The sequence below is a fragment of the Monodelphis domestica genome, chromosome 1 (genome assembly GCF_027887165.1).
Source record: "Monodelphis domestica isolate mMonDom1 chromosome 1, mMonDom1.pri, whole genome shotgun sequence".
Taxonomy (NCBI): domain Eukaryota; kingdom Metazoa; phylum Chordata; class Mammalia; order Didelphimorphia; family Didelphidae; genus Monodelphis; species Monodelphis domestica.
The window spans coordinates 194,697,454-194,716,970 of NC_077227.1; the positions used below are offsets into that span (position 1 = coordinate 194,697,454).

Consider the following 19,517-nt stretch of genomic DNA (forward strand, 5'->3'; position numbering starts at 1 on the left):
GATCCAACCATTCTGGAGGGCAATTTGGAACTATGCCCAAAGGGTGATAAAAGAATGTCTGCCCTTTGATCCAGCCATAGCACTGCTGGGTTTGTACCTCAAAGAGATAATAAGGAAAAAGACTTGTACCAAAATATTCATAGCTGCGCTTTTTCTGGTGGCCAAAAATTGGAAAATGAGGGGATCCCCATCAATTGGGGAATGGCTGAACAAATTGTGGTATATGTTGGTGATGGAATACTATTGTGCTCAAAGGAATAATAAAGTGGATGAATTTCATGGAGACTGGAACAACCTCCAGGAAGTGATGCAGAGCGAGAGGAGCAGAACCAGGAAAACATTGTACATAGAGACTGATACACTCTGGTACAATCGAAGGTAATGGACTTCTCCATTAGGGTCAATGCAATGTCCCTGAATAATCTGTAGGGATCTAGGAGAAAAAACACTATCCACCAGCAGAGGACAAACTGTGGGAATTAAAACACCGAAGAAAAGCAACAGCTTGACTATAGGGGTTGAGGGGACATGTCTGAGGAGAGACTCTAAATGAATACTCTAATGCAAATACCAACAACGTGGAAATGCGTTTGAATCAAGAACACATGTGATACCCAGTGGAATTGTGTGTTGGCTATGGGAGGGGAGGGGGGAGGAAAAGAAAATGATCTTTGTCTCCAATGAATAATGTTTGGAAACGACCAAATAAAATCATGTTTAAAAAAATCATTTACTTATTCTGAATTTATCTTGGTATAGGGTGTGAGATGTTGACATAGACCTAATCTCTCCCATACTATTTTTTCAATTTTCCCAGCAGTTTTGTCAAACAGTGGTGTCTTGTCCCAAAAGCTTGGATCTTTGGGTTTTTTGTATGCTATCTTGTTGAGGACATTAACCCTTTAGGGGATTCTTCATGACTATATTTTGGGTCTAGACATTCCCTCCTTCCTGCTTTCCTAATCCTGTTCTTCTACTCTTCCACACATCTCCCAGAATTGTTTTTGAATTCACATATTTTGTCTTAACTCTAGAATCTACTGTGTCATGGATTTCCTGGCTTTGAATAGGCTTTGAACTCACTTTGTCATCTGTTAAACAAGAACAATCACTACCCCAATTGTCAATGTGACAAAAGTCCATATTAGGGGACAAGAAAACACGAAAACTTTTCATTCTCATAATCAGTTTAATAAATGATAGGTTAGCACGAATGGGGCAGCGAGTTGGTACAGTCAGTGGATAGAATACCAGGCCTGGAGTCAAGAAGACTCAACTTCCTGAGTTCAAATCTGATCTCAGGCACTTAGTAGGTTTGTGACTTTGGGCAAGTCACTTAACTGTTTGCCTTAGTTTCCTCATCTGTAAAATGAGCTGGGGGAAGGAAGTGACAAATTGTTCTAGTATCTTTGCCAAATGGGGTCACAAAAAATTGGACACAATTAAAATGACTGAATAGCTGCTAAAGTCATTGTTATGGTTAGGATTGATCCTGTGGCCTTTTGAGACAGAAACTAGGACAGAGCTATGAGAAAGTGAAGTAAGGAAAAAAATTGTTCTGTAGCTTCCTGTTCTTCATATCTAGAGTTTTCAATAGTCATCTCATGCTCTGCTCTCAGATGTTTTAAGTATTTAAGATGCCAATGTGGTAAATTCTCCAGGAATAAAGGAAAACACAATGATGTAATGAGAAGAATACTAACTATACCTGGACATAGGAGACAGGTTCAAATGCTGGCTTTCACCCTTACTAGCTGCAGCAGCTTCTTATTGTCTCAGAGCTTTTGTTTCCCTATAAAATGAGAGAGTTGGACTTTAAGGTTCCCTTAGGCTCTGACATTCTATGATTCGTGGCTAAAATGCAAACCATTCATCACTGAAATAATCACTTTATTTGAACACACAAAGACAATTGAAGCTTTAATTCACTCATACATATGATCAAAATGGATACATGCTAACTGAGTTGCCTTTTAAGTATAGACATTAAATTAATAAAATTCAGGAACAAGAGTAACTTTAAAATCATTATGAAGAAATATTTGGAATATTTCCATCTATCAATAATGCCATCTGTCCTATCCAATACAAATGGACTACAACCCATATGGCTGATTTTTCCCCCTATTGATTACTCTGATGAATGAGCTAGCAGAACCACCCATAAAATCATCATATTATATGACACTGTCACTAAAAAGAGCTGAAGAAAAGAAAAACACAAGATGATACTGAATTTGAAAGCTGTCAATTTAAATCAGTGATAAGTTTTAATAGCCTAAGTTATAGTTCACAAAATGCTAACTTCTGAATTTCATTGTCACAGTCCTAAATTCTCCTAATAACTTAAAGTAGAAAGGTCCTGGGGTGGTGGCACGGAAGCATATTCAGAGGAATATAAGAAACTAGTATTGCATTTTGTTAATAATTAGTACAACAAATGCATTTCTCTAAATCTTTTTTTCCATTAACTATTCATAATTAGTCTACAAATTTCATTTAGCATTTATTTAAAATCCTACTTTCTGTATTAGTAACCACTCTAAGAAAGAAGGGCAAGGTAATGGGGTTAAGGAACTTGCCTAGGGTCCCACAGCCAGGAAGTGTCTGAGGCTACATTTGCACCCAGGTCCTCCTGATTCCAGGCTTGGTGTGCTATTCACTGACCCACCTAGCTACTCCCAAAATTTTAGTTACCTTAAATTAAATGAAAGTGAGAGGTATCTATCACAGCTGAGTGGTGTGAAGGTCAGCTGTGGGAGTCTAGAAGAATTCAATTCAGGTTTTACATTTGATACATATTAGTTGTGTGAACATGAGTAAGTCATAACTTTTATTTTCCAGGTCTAGGATTCTCCCAGGACTACAAATTACACATGAGTTGTTGATGTGTTTCACTGGAGGGAGTTTCCATACCAGAAATTTCCAACATTGATGAAATCACAGATTGGGACCTCTATATGTCTTGTGTACTAATTTGGTTAATAATTAGTACAACAAATGCATTTCTTTAAATGTTTTTATTTTAGAAGAAGATTATTAATTTGAAATGCTATTTAACTTTATAGAATAACAGTGTATTGGAATTAGGAAAATTTGGATGCAAATCCCACCTATGACCATGACCATGGTCAATTAACCATGAATGAGGCAAGTCACTTAACCCCTTTGAACCTATAAATCATTCTCAAGAAATATTTATTAAATTATGGACAGGCTGTGATTGGCTTCAGATGAGGCAATTCTCATACTGATGAAAGCACCCATTCTTCTCATCCATCCTTCCTCCCACATAGACAAAATCATAGATCCTTGTCTGAGCTTAAATGAAGTTCCTCAAAGGCTAATCCAAATAAAAAAAAAAATAGAGGTGGCATGCCACAGTGGAAAAGGCATTGCAGGAGCTCAAGCTCGGTTTGAATCTTGTTTCCGACATTAACTGCATAACCACAGGCAAGTAATTTAGCCCTTTAGAAATCTATTTGTCAGGGGGCAGCTAGGTGGCTTAGTGGATTGAGAGTGAGGCCCAGAGATAAGGGGTCCTGGGTCCAAATCTGGCCTTGGATATTTCCTACTTCGATGACCCTGGGCAAGTCACTTAACCCCCATTGCCTAACCATTATTGCTCGTTTGCCTAAGCATTGATTCTAAGATTTAAAGTAAGGGTTTAAAAAAAAAGAAGTTTGTTAGGGGGGGAGAAATTAAATTTGTACTATTTAGCCAATGGTAATATAAAAGATATGTTTTGAAAAATTTAAAGTGCTATAAAAATGAGTTATTATTATTATTAAAAGCAATTTCTGGGATATTTAAAGAAGTTGGCTATTTAGTCCTTTTTGCTTAGAATAATAAGTAGATAGTTTTCAATCCAATCTATAGTCAATATATATTTATTCAGCACCTACTGTGGACGAAGCAGTCAGTGTGCTAATGTGCTAGGGATATAAATATAGACAAAAAAAAGATAGCGCCTATCCTTAAGGAGCTTACAATCTAATGGAAGAAAATCACACAGAAAACAAAAATGAAAAATGGGGAAAGTTTACAAATAATTTTCTTTTTATTTGTTAATTACAGTCTCAAAAAAGAGATGAAGAATGTTGTAGGGAGATTCTGCATAGAAATATTATTCACAGTAATTCAGTTAATAGTAACAGTGGTGTGATATTCAGATTTGTTCTATATTTAACTATGTGCTATCGTAAGTTTCATGAGTTTTCGGGATTTGGATTTAGTTAATTTTAGACTTTGCCTTGCACTTAGCGTGGGTCTTGCACTTAGTAGGAACCTAATTCTTGTTAGATTAATACATATTGTATAAATCCACTTAATATGAAACAGCTATAACAACTTTGAAAACTAATGATAATTTTCAGGAAAAGAAATACTATTATTAACCAGAAAGCCAGCATTTCTAATTTGATTTGGTATTTCTGTAATAGTCCAAGTTGTCAGGTAGGTATTAGGGATTTTGGCTCACAGACCTGGAAATTACTTTCATGTTTCAAGGACTTTAAGACTGATTAGGATTCATTTTGCCCAATAGAATTTCTGAGAGGTACACCAGGATCTGCTTCTCCAAGAAAATATTTTCTCTACTATGATTTTGTCCAGTAGAGTATATAATTGCAGAAAAGCAAAGATAACCACATTAATGGCATTATGTCTTTTGTCATGTGGTATAGGTGAAAATAATTTGGTTTATTTTGAAATATCAGGATGAAATTTTTGAAACTTCCTGAGGTTGAATAATCCTGAGGAAAAACTGAGTTCAAATCTTTTACCCAAAACTTTGGTTCAATGACCCTGGGCAAAGCACTTGACTTCTCTGTACTTCAATTTCCTTATGTGTAAAACAAGGGAAAAAAAAACAACAGCACTTCTCTTATTATGAAGATCAAATGAGAATTAACATATGAAAGTAACAAACAAGTATTTATTAAGCACCTATTATGTGCCAGGTAAGGTACTAAAGTCTTTGCAAATACTATTTCACTGAGCCTCACAACAACCCTGAAAGTAGGTGCAGTTATTTTCCACATTTTACATTTGAGGAAACTGAGTCAGAGAGAAGTTAAATGACTTGCTTGCAGCTGCTCAGTGTCAGAGATTGATTGGGTTTGAACTCATCTTTCTAATGCCAGGGTCTGTGCTCTCTTTGCTGCACCTCCTAGTTGCTTAGAGGTGGCTGGGAAGGGGTTTTTTGTGTAGAAAGTTAAGGACATGATGAGTGAAACTAGAGGGAAGTAGACTTTTTTTCCCTTCTCAAAGAGCAGTTATGGGGATAATTGGATTATGATTCTAGAACTCAATTTGAGGATAGTATGGCCTCTGGGGAGGTGCTCACTGGGGAGTGAAAGATGTAGGGTTCAGGGCCTAGATGTAGGAGCTAGCAGAGACAACTACCAACCAGGGCACTGTGGCCCATTAGTGAGTGTACTGGAGATGAAAGAATGAAGTCCTCCCCCTAGTTTCTACACAGGACAAGGCTTGGAGTCAGACATGGGTTTGAGAACCAGCTTTTTCAGCTGTGCGATCATGGACATGCAGCTTTTGGGAGCTTATGAATGTGAGCTGTGAATGTGAACTTTTTCAGGGCTGGGTCCATATTTTTGCCTTTGCTTTGTATCCTTAGCATTTAGCAAAATGTCTGGCTCTTAATAAGGGTTTGATAAAGGCTTGTGAATTTAAATCTGGTCTCAGAGACTTTCTAGCAGTGTGATGGTGGGCAAGTCACTTAACCCCTTACCACTTTTCTGCCTTAGAAATAATATTTAATATGGATTCTAAGAGTTTAAAAAAAGAAACAAATTCTTGTGGACTAACTGATTTATTTGTAAGTATAGGATACTACTGCTTGTACAATTTACCTCACAGGACTGTTGTAAGGAAAGTACTTTGCAGAGTATAAAGCACCATAAACCTGTGAGTTCCTATTATAAAGAACATGGAATATTGAGAAATTATACATATATCACCCTATAGGGAAAAAGAATTCATCTGCGACATCAGGTCATTAGGATTAGATTGTGTGTAAACATTGGAGTCCTACATGGTTTATTGAAGCTTAAGCTTAAAATTTCTTTTTCTTAGACATGGAAGCAGAGTGACTCTATAGCAATGTTGAAAGTCATGGTGGTAAAGCTATCTCTCAGGGATACAATTTAAATCTAGTGCCATTTTCTTATTTAAGAGAGAGATTCTCAACTGGAATGGGCTCAGGAAAAGATATAAGTAGAGAGGTCAGGACTGACTGCTGGAAGGACTGCTTCACAAGTTCCTTGCTGCCAGTAAGCTAAATGATAGAAAAGTCTATATTATGTTGAGCCAGATGTATCTAAAATAAGGTTTCTCTAAACCACGGTGTCTGGAAGCATGTCTCTGGTGCTTTGGCTCAATCAAAGAAAGCACTCAATGAAAATTGTGAAAACATATGCTATTGGGACATGTTTCTACTTTTTTAACTAACGCAGTTATTGCTGATGCTTTTCACTTTTCTACCATGATTTTTGCTCTTGGTGCAATTTCCTTAGCATAACATGCTGTCATGTGGTGAATCCAAGTCCTGAAGTTCAGTTATAGTTTTCCCTCAAATATTGCCAGGGAAGAAGAGCACCATAAATGCAATATGTTCAATATTGGCTGGGTAGGAGGATCTTAGGTTTTCATTTAGTTGGTCCTAATTGACAACTGAATGCCTGTCAGTGGGGCTGTATGCACAGCTTTCATTCAAAGAAGAGTCATAGGGGAAAACAGGATAAGAAATGGAAATGAAAGGGCAAAATGAAAATTTGGAAGGCTCTTAGTAAAGCTTGTGGAATACTTCAATACTTTGAAGGATCTGTGATTTCTGCAATGGGGGAACTTGCCCCACCCATGCAGAAAACAACCTACCTAATTAATTTATTAATCTTAGTAGGTGGTTTAATGACCTCTTAAATGATATTCAACCTTCTAGTGATCAACATCTCCAAACTTAGTTCTTAGGGCCATAGTTCTGGTGCTGGAAAGATATCAAGGATAATCTAAACCAACTTCTTCATTTTAGATAAGAGGAAACAGACTCCATTTGCATATTCTCTACTTTATTAGCTACTGTTCTGATTCTCCTTCTAACCATATTAATGGTTTCTCAGTTTTGTTGATTGATCATTCTCCTGATCCTGTAAAGTCTGGATGTCCTCAAGTCTTTGTTATTAGTTATTTAATGTTTTCTATTGGTGATCTTATCTAATCATAAGACTTCAACTATTGCTGAATGCAGCTGACTCCCAAATCTATATAACAAGACCCAACCTTTCTGCAAGTCCCCTATTTTCAACTACCTACTTGACATCTCCACCCCAGGCTATGGTTCACCTCAAATCAATATTCCCAAACGGAACTCATCATATTCTGCCCTACATTTGTCCATATTCCAACTTCTCATTGCAGTTGATGACATTACCACCTTTGGGCACTTAAGGTAGGACAATATTTTTGATTTTTCCCTTATATTCAACTGAACTCTGAATTCTCAATCATTTGCCATATCTTGTTGACTTTTACCCTGACTGTTTTTTGTTTTCTTTTTTTTTCTTTTTTTTAAATTTTAAACATTATTTTATATGGTCATTTCCATACATTATTCACTGGAAACAAAGATCATTTTCTTTTCCTCCCCTCCCCCCCCCTCCAACCATAGCCGACGCACGATTACACTGGTTATCACATGTGTTCTTGACTCGAACCCATTTCCCTGTTGTTGGTATTTGCATTAGAGTGTTCATTTAGAGTCTCTCCTCAGTCATATTCCCTCCACCCCTGTAGTCAAGCAGTTGCTTTTCATTGGTGTTTTTACTCCCACAGTTTATCCTCTGCTTGTGGATAGTATTTTTTAGATCCCTGCAGATTGTTCAGGGACATTGCATTGACCTAATGGAGAAGTCCATCACCTTTGATTGTACCACAATGTATCAGTCTCTGTGTACAATGTTTTTTTGGTTCTGCTCCTTTCGCTCTGCACCACTTCCTGGAGGTTGTTCCAGTCTCCATGAAATTCCTCTACTTTATTATTCCTTTTAGCACAATAGTATTCCATCACCAACATATATCACAATTTGTTCAGCCATTCCCCAATTGAAGGGCATCCCCTCGTTTTCCAATTTTTGGCCACCACAAAGAGTGCAGCTATGAATATTCTTGTACAAATCTTTTTCCTTATTATCTCTTTGGGGTACAAACCCAGCAGTGCTATGGCTGGATCAAAGGGCAGACAGTCTTTTATCACCCTTTGGGCATAGTTCCAAATTGCCCTCCAGAATGGTTGGATCAATTCACAACTCCACCAGCAATGAATTAGTGTCCCTACTTTGCCACATCCCCTCCAGCATTCATTACTTTCCATAGCTGTCATGTTAGCCAATCTGCTAGGTGTGAGGTGATACCTCAGAGTTGTTTTGATTTGCATCTCTCTGATTATAAGAGATGTAGAGCACTTTTTCATGTGCTTATTAATAGTTTTGATTTCTTTGGTTGTGAACTGCCTGTTCATGTCCCTTGCCCATTTGTCAATTGTTTCTTGTTTTCATTCACACTATTATAACCAAGTATATAGTACTTCTTGTTTGGTCTACTGTAGTATTCTGCAAACTGCCTATAATCTCTCACCTTTTTAATCCATTCTTTATTCAACTATGAAGATAATCTTCTGAAAATACAGGTAAGACATTATTTTTCTACTCAAAAACTTTCAAAGACTATCTACTACCTTCTGAATAAATGAAAGCACCTTAGCCTGGCATTTAGGGCCATGACACCAAACTACCTTTCTAGCTATATTTTTTACAATGATCCCTTTTATATCCTTTAAGTCCCAGCAAAATCACATTAGCTACTCTATGATTTTTTTTATAATACAATTCCACCCTGTGGAAAGATGGTGATATCCTTAACAGAAATAATAAATTTAGGAAAAATAGCAGGTTTGAGAGAAAAGATAATGAATGATTTTTGTGCATGTTAAATTTGAGATGGCTATGGCAATGTGGGAATGGAACTACAGAGAAGGATTGGGGAGTGAGTCATTTGCATAGAGAGGATAATTGAATCCATGGGAATGGATAAATTCACTAAAAGAGAAAATATAACGAGAGAGATAGGAAAAAGGGCAGAACTTTGTGGTGGTTTGTTCATAATTAAAAGGAAGATAATGGATGGTCCAGCAAAACAAACTAATAAGAAATAACAAGACGAGTAGAAGGAAAATAAAGAAAATGAATATAGAGTCCAAAGTTCAACTTAAACTGAATAACAAATACCCAAGGAGGCAGAAAAAACAAACAAACCCACAACAGAACACTGGCTCTGGAATATTAAAATTCTTTCTATTTGTGAAGCCTTAGGGAAGTCACTTAACTTAACCAGTCCTTAGGGTCCCTCATCTGAAAAATGATTTGAACTAAGTCGTGTCTGAGATCTTTTCTAGCTCTTTATGATCTCTTTACACCATTCATGACAAGTGGTCATTCACTAAAAGCTGAATGAACTCAAATGAAGGAGGAGTCACCCTTCTCAAAGACAGCCAATTCCATAATGGTAAGTTCTCAATGTTAGGAAGTTTTGCCTTAAATTGAACCTACCTTTGTTTCTTTCCAATTTCTATTATTTTTTCCTATTTCTATCTCTAGGCCCAAGGAAAATGAATCTAATTATAATCTCCACATCCCTTTCAAATACTTGAGTCATGTCCCAAATCATGTTTCTCTTTTCCATGGTGAACAACCTGATGTGACATAAGTCACATTCTTGTAGTCTTTGACCATTCTGGTTGCCCCTCTCTGAATACTTCAGCCCATCAATATTCTTCCTGAACTGTGAAGTCTACAGCTGAACACAATACTCCAAATGTGGTCTGATTAGATTATAATAGTATAGTGTATAGTCCCTAGTACTCTACTGTACATCTCCTTTAATGGCTTTCTGGGCTGTTAGATCTCAATGACAACTCATGTTGAATTAGCAGTTGCCTAACATCCCAAGATCTTAGAGAGCTAAGCAGAACAGGCTAGAGAGCTTGCCCCGTCATTTCTTATGGGGAACAGAAGGACCAAACAGAGTGCTTCTCACAATTATAGTTTTCCTTTTTTATTGTTCTTGTTGCTGATTTTAGGCAAACCCTCAGAATTGTTTTAATTTACATTTATCTCATTGTTTATTAGGAAAAAATTTTTCATATGGCTGCTGATAGCATGGCTTTCCCCCCTCTTTTAATCTTTATTTTTTGGGAATAATTCTTGTTCTTAACAATTTGAATTGGTTTCTTATATATCTAGGGTATCAGACATTTGTCAAAGAAACTGGGTATAAAGATTTTTCCTTCAGTGGTTTCCTTTCTAATTTTAATGGCATTGATTTTCTTTGGGTAGAAACATGTCAATTTTACATAATAGAAATTGTCCATTTTATCATTAGTGATCTATATTGCCCCATATTTGGTTATGAACTGTTATTCATTGACATAAAAGGTATTTCCTTCTTTGTTCTTCTAATTTGTTCATGTTCATTTTATAACTTTTTCACATTTCCTTTTGGAGCTCATTGTAGTATATTGTGTGAGATATTGGTCTAAATTAATTTTTGCTGGACTCATTTGCAGATCTCCTATCCTATCCTATCCTATCCTATCCTATCCTATCCTATCCTATCCTATCCTATCCTATCCTAATCCTTACGCTAGTAATTGGAGTCTTTAGATTTATTGAACTATGTTTGTTTCTCTTTAGATATTGAAACCTAATCTGTTCTGAGAATTAACTTTTTCTATTCTAAAAACATTATGAAATAGTGTTGATTACTGCTATCAGTTTGAATTCTGGAATCATTAAGTCTCCCTTTTCACTTTCCCCCCATTATTTCCCTAGAAATTCTTGACCTTTTGTTCCTTCAGATGAATACTGTTATTATTTTCTCTAGATCTGTGAAGTAATACTTTGGTAGTTTTATATAGCACTGAATAAGTAAGTTAATTGGGACCATAGTGACATTTTATCATATACCAATTACAAAGAACTGGTATCTCTCCAATTATTTAGGTAACTATTTCATTTCTATAAGGAAGATTTTTTAGTTCTATTCATCTAGTTCCTGTGTATGTTTTGGTAGGTGTACTCCCAAATGTTTTAAACATTCTATCAGTACTTATACTGGGATTTCTTGATATCTTCCTACTAGGTTTGGTTGTTATGGAAAAAGCTGGTTGTGGAGTTACTGTCTCCTTCTGGCTTGGATATGTGAATGGTTCTAGAGCTATAAATATTTCTTTATTATAATCCACAATTTCTATTTATTCATATCTGTAACCTTAGTGCTTGAATAGAGGCTTTGTTTCAGAGGTAGGCTCTTCTTCCACCTAATTATTTGGGAGAGGTGGTTTCGCTTAGTTTGGTCCTAATGCTGATTACCTTGGGTTACTTTCTGCTGGCTTCTATTTCTGGTGTATCTGCCCTCAGAATGCTGTTGGTCTCAAGACTCCATGGATCAGAGGAACTTAAAAAGCTGCATATTTAGGTCTGATTCCTATGGATTTCAGAAGCCTTTGTTGTAGTCCTTGTACTGATGTTGCTGTCTTAGTATGGGTGTGTCTGGCTCCCAACTCAAGACAGTTTTTATAACCTAGGGCTGAGTGATCCCACTTACATTAGATCTTCCTTGTATAGGTTCTCTATTCTTGCTGCCACCTGATACAGAAAGCATTTGTGTAGTATTTCTAGCCCATTTTTGGAAGCTTTCATTTTGTTTTACCTGACTGGCTTTTCTGCCTGGGGTTGTTCCTATTGGATATGAGTTTTTGTACAACCCTGAGCTACATGAAGATACTTCTCTAGAATTTCTTCAAAATTATTTTTGAATAGGTTTTTATTAGTCTTTTTACATTTTCTACATTTCCATTTGCATCCCTTTTCTCCTCTCTAAGTGCCATCCTCTTTAACAAATAATTTTTTAATGCAAGAAGAAAGGAAAAGAAACAAAAACTCTCAGCAAAAGCAATCAATAAATTGAAAAAAACATGTCTCATGCAACATTTCACATCTATGGCCTTTCAAGCCCTTTCCCACTTCTCACTCTCTTGTTTTCTCTTCTCTTCACCTTCTAACCTGCTGCAAACAAGTGGTTGGTAGAAATGAAATTCTCCTATATTGTCTTTATGACCAAATTTATCCCTTACAAATTTGCAATATTCAGTTTTGATTATTTTGTGGTCATTTTTTTCCATTTAGATTAATTTAGTCATTTGTGTATATTATTTTCTTGGTTCTGTTTAGTTCATTTTGTACGAGTTCACAAGCTTTTGGAACTTCTCTGTATTTATACGATTTGTCATTTCTAATAGTACAGTAATACTTGATTCCAAATACCATGATTTGTGGGTATTTATTTTGTTTCCAGTCCTTGGATACCACAAAAAGTGTTGCTATAAATAATTTGGTGCCTTTGGAGCCTTTCTTTCTGTCAATAACCTATTTAAGTGATATGTGTAGCAGTAGGATCTCTGGGTCATGGATATGAACATTTTAGCCACTTTATTTGAATAATTCCAAAATGACTATAGGATTATTACTTCATTTTATAGTTTTAGTAATCATGCACCACTGGCCTTTCTTACCAAAACATTGTCAACATTGACTATTCTCCTCCTTGGTCAGTCTTGCTAATTTATTGAGAGCTATGTGAAACCTTTAGGGTTTTTTTACTTGAATTTCTTTGGTTATCTTTAGTGATTTAGAGCACTCTTTCATATTGTTGTTTGTAGTTTACAATTCCTGTTTTGAGAAATGTATGTTCATATCTTTTGACCATTTATTTAACCACTTATCTGTTGGGGAATGAAAATTAGGTAAGAAAATAAATGAAGTTGAGAATAAAAAAGAGTATTGAGTATTGAATCAATTAAACCAAATTAGGAGATTAAAAAAAAAGACCATCAAAGTAAATAAATTATTGGGTTAATATGATCAAGAAGCAAAGAAGAAAATAAAATTACCAGTAAATAATGATAAGTCAAAATGGAGAGGAAATAAAAAGAATTAGTATTAAATATCAGTATATTTAAGAATTTAAAGGAAAACAAAGAGTAGCTACAAAAACTGCAAAACATTCAAATTAATAAAATAAGAATAACCTGTTCTTAGAAAAAGAAATTGAGTAAATTATAAATGAACTACCAAAAGAGGTAAAACAAAACCAAGTTACATGTATTTATAACTGAATTGTATATCAAATATTTAAAGAATGAATAATACTTATGCTAGAAAAATTCTTAAATGTAAACATAAAGCTTTCTACAATATTCCTTTTATGTTGCTGTTAACCAGAACAGAGAGTCAAAAGAGAGAGATGACCAATCTCACTAATGGTAGTTGATTAAAATACTTTAAAATTTTCAAAATGATTAGTAACAAATCTAGATAATTCATAATTCATTTTGACTATGTATGGTTCATTTCAGGGATCCAGGGATTGTTAAACTTGAGCAAAACAAAAATAATAAAAATAATATTTATTTTACTATTTCAATTATTTTAATTTTGACCAAACATAGCACTCATTAATGCCAAAAGTTTAAAAAGCAGAAGCACTGATGTGAACTTCTTTAGTATGATCAAAAGCAAATAGCTTTTCTTGCTAGCATTCCTTGTAGTGGAAAAACAAAAATGTGAGGTAAAATAAGGATGATCCCCCTCTCTTCTCTCATTAGACTGTTATAGGAACAATAATTATTAACATCAGCCAACAAAGGAAAAATTCATCTTTAATTGAAGATAACATGCTAATGCTTGGACAAGCATTGGGAGACAGTATAGGATAAAGGCGTCTGGCATGTTATGGACCATGAATTTAAGAAGAGTTGGGTACCTCTGAATGAAGGAACAACAATATGCTGTCATCTAAAAAAATCCCATTAAGATAAGCAAAGAAGGTAATAGAGGTGATTAATAGCTAACACTGGAAAGGAGAACTGGAGAGAACATAGAGTTCACTTAGTAGAGAGAATCAACAAGACTGAAGAACCAAGGATATGAATAAATTTAGGGACAGGTAGAGGATTTGAGAAAATACTGTTGAAATGGATGACATACAGTTGAGACAAATGAAGTTTGAAACAGGTCAAATAGGGAAGGCATGAGGTGCTCTGAATAAGTTCCAGAGAAGTGAGAGTATAGTGTAGGGATTAAGTGCAGGTGGTTATTATCAGAGAGGAAAATTTCAAAATTTGTAGTCCTGGCATTGTTTTAAGTTGTGCAGTTCAAAGTATGTACAAATGAAATTTTGGAAAACAATTTACTTATAAGTGGTTTGTATATAAGACCTAGATTCTGCTTTCAAGAGAATGTTTAGTGCAAATAAGATTATGAAGTTGGAAATAGTTTTAGAAGAATTGGGTACTTCTGAAAGATAGAGCTTTACCTATTCAAGAAGATTCAATGGGTTTCTATTACCTCTGATAAAATATAAACTCTTCTTTTGTTTTAAAACATTTTTTAAAACCTAAAAACCTTTTTTATCTCTCTATAGGTTTTTCAGGTCGATTATTACTTTGCTTCTTTGGTCTACTGTTTCTGATACACATTATTCTATCTCTGGATTTCATGCTATAGAACTCAAATCATCCAAGTGTAAGACTTCTTCCTATATGTTTGAAATATTTATAACAACTCCCTTCAGCAAAGAGCTGAAGACTGAAGGGACGCCTATCAGTTGAAGAATGGCTGAACAAGTGGTGGCATATGTCTGTGATGTAATATCACCACAACAAAGAAACAATAAGCAGATTGATTTTAGAAAAACATGGAAAGATCTACTTGAAATTTTGAAGAGTGAAATGAGCAGAACCAAGAGAACATTATATATGGCAACAGAAATATTGTTTGAAGAATGACGTGTATTTCTACCTCTAGAGAAAGAACTGAAAAATAGAAATAAGTAAAACGTAGTTTTATAAAAAACATATATCTTTCTGGCAAATTATGCCTTCTTTAATGGGTGAAGGAAAGGGAAGGAGGAAGTTAACTGGGTATTTTACTGTAACAAACAAACAAACAAATAAATGCTATTTAAAAAGTATAGGATTTCTTCACAGGATAATGGGATCATAGATTTAGAGCATGGGAAGGACAGCAGAGACCAAATCTTTTATTTTACAGAGGAGGAAGAAACTCAGAGAAATTAAATGATTTTTCCACAATTGCACAACTATAGATATTTGAGACAGGATATAAACCTAGGTCTTCTCAGGAGTAGGTTCAATGCTCCATACACTGCACTGATACAGAGCAAAATAATGAGAAACATGAGAAAAATAAATACAATTTGTGGTTGTTTAATCTTTTCAGTTGGGTCTGACTCTTCATGACCCTGTTTAGAGTTTTCTTTAGAAAGATAGTATAGTGGTTTGCCATTTCTTTCTCCAGCTCATATCACAGATGAAGAAACTGAGGTAAACAGGGTTATGTGACTTCCTAAGGGTCACACAACTAGTAACTGTCCAAGGTCAATTTGTACTCAAGACTTCCTGACTCTAGGCCCAGTGCTTTATCCACAGCATCACTCAGCTCTATACATAACTAGAGTACTGTAATTTAAAAGATCACAAAAGAGAAGACTAATTCTGAATAAATGTAAACCTGTGATGGTCTCAGAGAAAAGGTAATGAAATACTTTCTCTGTCATGGTAGAGAAGTCAGAGATTATTAAGATAGAATATTGTGCATACTACCCACTATGATTGCTTTTTTATTTAATTTTTTTCTTTGTCACAAGGGAGATTCAATCTGGGCATATGTCTGAAATAACTGTGATATAAAGGCAAAAAACATCAATAAAATAGATTTAATTTTTAAAAAGTTTTTTTAAATGTCTCAATAATCCATTGAAATTTAACTTGATAATTTCAGCAATTCTTTACATCTTTAAATAAAAAATAATCTAAGTTCTATCTATATCATATCTCTTTCGTCCTTCAATACAAGACCCAGTTTAGGAGATGTACTACCCAAAAAGCCATTCCTGGTTCCCCTAGATGAATGGATCTCTTTCTCCTTCCCAATATTTTTCTGGAGCATTGTGTCTTTATTTATCCTTTATTCTCATTATGTTCTACCTTGTATCCTAGCTTTTTGATGGCAAGGACTATGATATTTTTCATCTTTATAATCCCAATACTTAAAAGAGTAGATTCCAAATAGTAGCTGTTTGAAATGTTTTTTGGATTTAATTGAATTGTTGTTAGCATCTTGTGGAGTTTGAACTCCAGTGACACTGCCATTCAGAACATAAGACTTCCATGACAGGATAACTTATCAGAGGAGAATTTTAATGAAGGTTGAAAGGTTCTAGGGAAAAAATATTCTACCTCCTATAAACTCCAAGTTCTCTATGCCATCTTTAGAAAAGAGCAGATTCCTATATCTTATTCAATAGGTGATATCTCCATTAAATTGTCTGAGTTATATAAGTGACGGAACTCAATTTCAGTACAATTGAGAAAATAACATAAACCTCAGGGGCTAAAGCATGGGATTGGGATCTAGATTTTAAAGCTGATGAATGGAATTTAAATGGAATATGTTATAAAAACAGATAGTTGATGCTTTTTATTCCCTATGAAAAATTTCCAAAGAGAGGAAGTAAAATGAACCCATTGCTCTAAAAAGCATTAAAAAGATAACCCTACCTTTACCCCTTGTACTGTGGAAAGCATACAGTGTGACACATAGGCAGAAGTGTTTTTAAACAGAGTTATTATTTAAAAGAAATTCCAAGAGGCATTAGCTGCTTTTAAAGAATTCTTAACTTATTGCTTTGGGGAATTAACATAAAGTTAGTGATGAATATAACTTTCTATTAAGCAATTTTCTTTCTCAATTGTGCACAGCCACTTACAAGGCAGAACATAACAGCTCAATCAAGCCTCATTATGCCAGATTTAGTTCAAGCCCTTCTGAAGTACACTGAGAAAGACTTAATATTGCCTGAAGAAAATCTTTTCATAAATTGCTCTTTTGCAAACTAGAAAGAAAATGAACATTATGGTTACCTTTTTATGTGTTCTCAAATTCTCTCTCCACGTGGCAAGAGCAGCTGGAATGTACTTGCTACTGGTTACATAACAATGTGCCAGTAGGACATGGTGGAGTGTAGCTTCCTGGCTCATGGCTTTAAGAATTTTCAGGGTGTGCCTTAGTGATACATGAGCTTCAGTCCAGATTCCTCCACCCACAAGCTTCATTGTGCAAGGTACTAAGGCAATCTGTCCAGCAATGTAAAGGATTTCTCCAACCTAGAACAGAAAAAAGGAGGTTAAAATATGTAGCCAAGTAAATAAAGGAATTCTCTTCTTTAGGTGATTCCATGACCTTCACTGAATTATGACTTTATCTTAATAGGAGCAAGTCCACATCAGCTTGATCCTGGCAAAAATTACAGGTCAATGGAATGGCCAACCACTTCAATTTGATGCACTTAACAGAGTTAGTTAAACATGAAGATTCAATCTGAAAATACCTGAGAATAAATGGTTTATATGTGACTGTGTTGGATGAAATGCATTGATAAGGAGGGGTAATGGGTATACTGGAAAGAGTGCTGAATTTGTATTCTGAGGATCTGAACTTGAATGAAAGTTCTGATGTTTCCTATCAGTGTGACTATGGACAAGTCATTTTTTTTAGGGACCAGTTTTCTGCCTCTGTAAAATGAGGTATCACTTAGCTCTAAATCCTCTGAAAGTAGTGGGATACATCTATGAACCTGTGAACCACTCCATTTTTTACTCTAGAAAATCCTCTGGTGTAAGGAGGCACTGCCTTGAATTTATATAAAGGGTTTTTAGTGACTGGAATAGCAAAAAAATTTTTTTTTTCATTTTTAGTAAGCTAGTCTTATGGGGACAAATCCTAAAAGAAGGGCATAATGTACTTTTATTAAATTTTAAATAAGAGCTCTTGTACTTGATCAACTTGAGACACAAGAAATAGCAATATGTGGCTTTTATTCTTGCTATATTACATTTTTCACCCATATTACATTAGTAAGATGTTTTGTAAACCATTTACTTTTTTTGTTGCAATATTTTCTAGATTCTGCTTTTAAAAAAAAACACATGGTGATTAAATAAGTGAAGCATTCAACATCTATTTTACTTAAAATTCTGCGTGATGAAGCACTGAAAAGATAGTTCATGTAACCAGAAGACTCTGAAGATGTAAGTTGTTCAAAGAATAGAATAGTCAAAAAAAGAGAAGTAGTTAACACTTTTTTTTCATATATAGGGCCACTATACCAATTATTTAATCTTCACTAGAGAATTTATAGGACTTTAATCAGACCTAAATGTTTGCTGAATAGAACTAAAGATTTCTCTGAATTAGAGCTCAGTGAAAAGAAATCTCCATCCTGGAAGACAAGGCAATCAAACCATGTGACAGTCCCATATGCAACTCCAAATCTGTCCTCATCACTGTCTGTAGAGCTCACAAAAGAGTCACACATGTAGCTATTGGAAGAATATCTTACACAATTTGGCATACAAGTTCTAAGATTAGCAGCTGAAGAGGGGGAGGAAGAGGAGAGGAACATAATAGATTAACTGACACCCATCCACTATCTTTTAAAATTATTTGGAATGTTAAAAATATTGTTTTGATTAATCTATATATACCCTCAAATTTGAAAGAGAAATGCAAAGCATGTTGTGGTTGAAAGAACAAATGGTTTTTTAAAACTACTATGAAATATATGTCACTGAACAAGGGAGTCCAGCCAGCTCCCAAGTGGCATGTTGACATGATGAGAAGCAAATCCAGGATGCTGTGAATCAAAGAGGAATGGGTCTAATTTTAAAGAGGTCTGTGTTTCCCACCCCCTATGCCAAGTGCAACCTTCTGGAGAAGCCCAGCCTCTAAAATAGGTAAGTGTCTAAATGTTTCAGGAGCTATCTCCCCAACATTTATCTACCTCCTCCCCCAAAAGGCCTTTGGCTCTACATGCATCACCCATGTTAATTATGAGACAAACAAGAGCTGTTCAACTAGTTCACTTCCCCTATTCTTGAACAGATTGTTTGAGACATAATATGAATACTAATTAATGATAAAATATCTGTCGGTGTTTTGAAATATGGACTAAGACAGCACTTTTTAAAAACCTCCCAGATAGTTCTTGTACAATAAGCCCATTGGTCAAACGAAGGGTCAGGCTCTAGCTCTGAGATATGTGAGCAAAACTGGCAGAGCTTTTGGCTCCAATTCAGTGGGGAACTGTGGAGGGTTTTTTTGGGTAACTTTCTTTTAACCTTTCTTTTCCCTCTGCTGAACTGGAAAAGTTAAAAATTTTTTTTTCTGATAGCTGGAAAGAAAGAAAAGAGAGGTTCTTACTACTGTAATGGATAGAGGAAGACAGATATTTACTTAATCAAGGATTATGGACAGATTGACACTTCATGAATTGCAAGCAGGTTTTATTTCATCTTTTATTAAGAG

The 19,517-nt window shown here is 35.1% G+C and overlaps 1 protein-coding gene across 2 annotated transcripts in view; it reads right to left on the reverse strand.

The window, feature by feature from the left end:
• The window catches only part of DPH6 (diphthamine biosynthesis 6), a 639,691-nt gene that overhangs the window by 127,601 nt on the left and 492,573 nt on the right, over window positions 1-19,517 (reverse strand). For both annotated transcript variants that reach the window (XM_007480002.2, XM_007480003.2), the window contains exon 13: window positions 17,075-17,317. In XM_007480002.2, coding sequence (XP_007480064.1) covers window positions 17,075-17,317 — 243 coding nt within the window. The remainder of the gene's footprint in view (window positions 1-17,074; window positions 17,318-19,517) is intronic.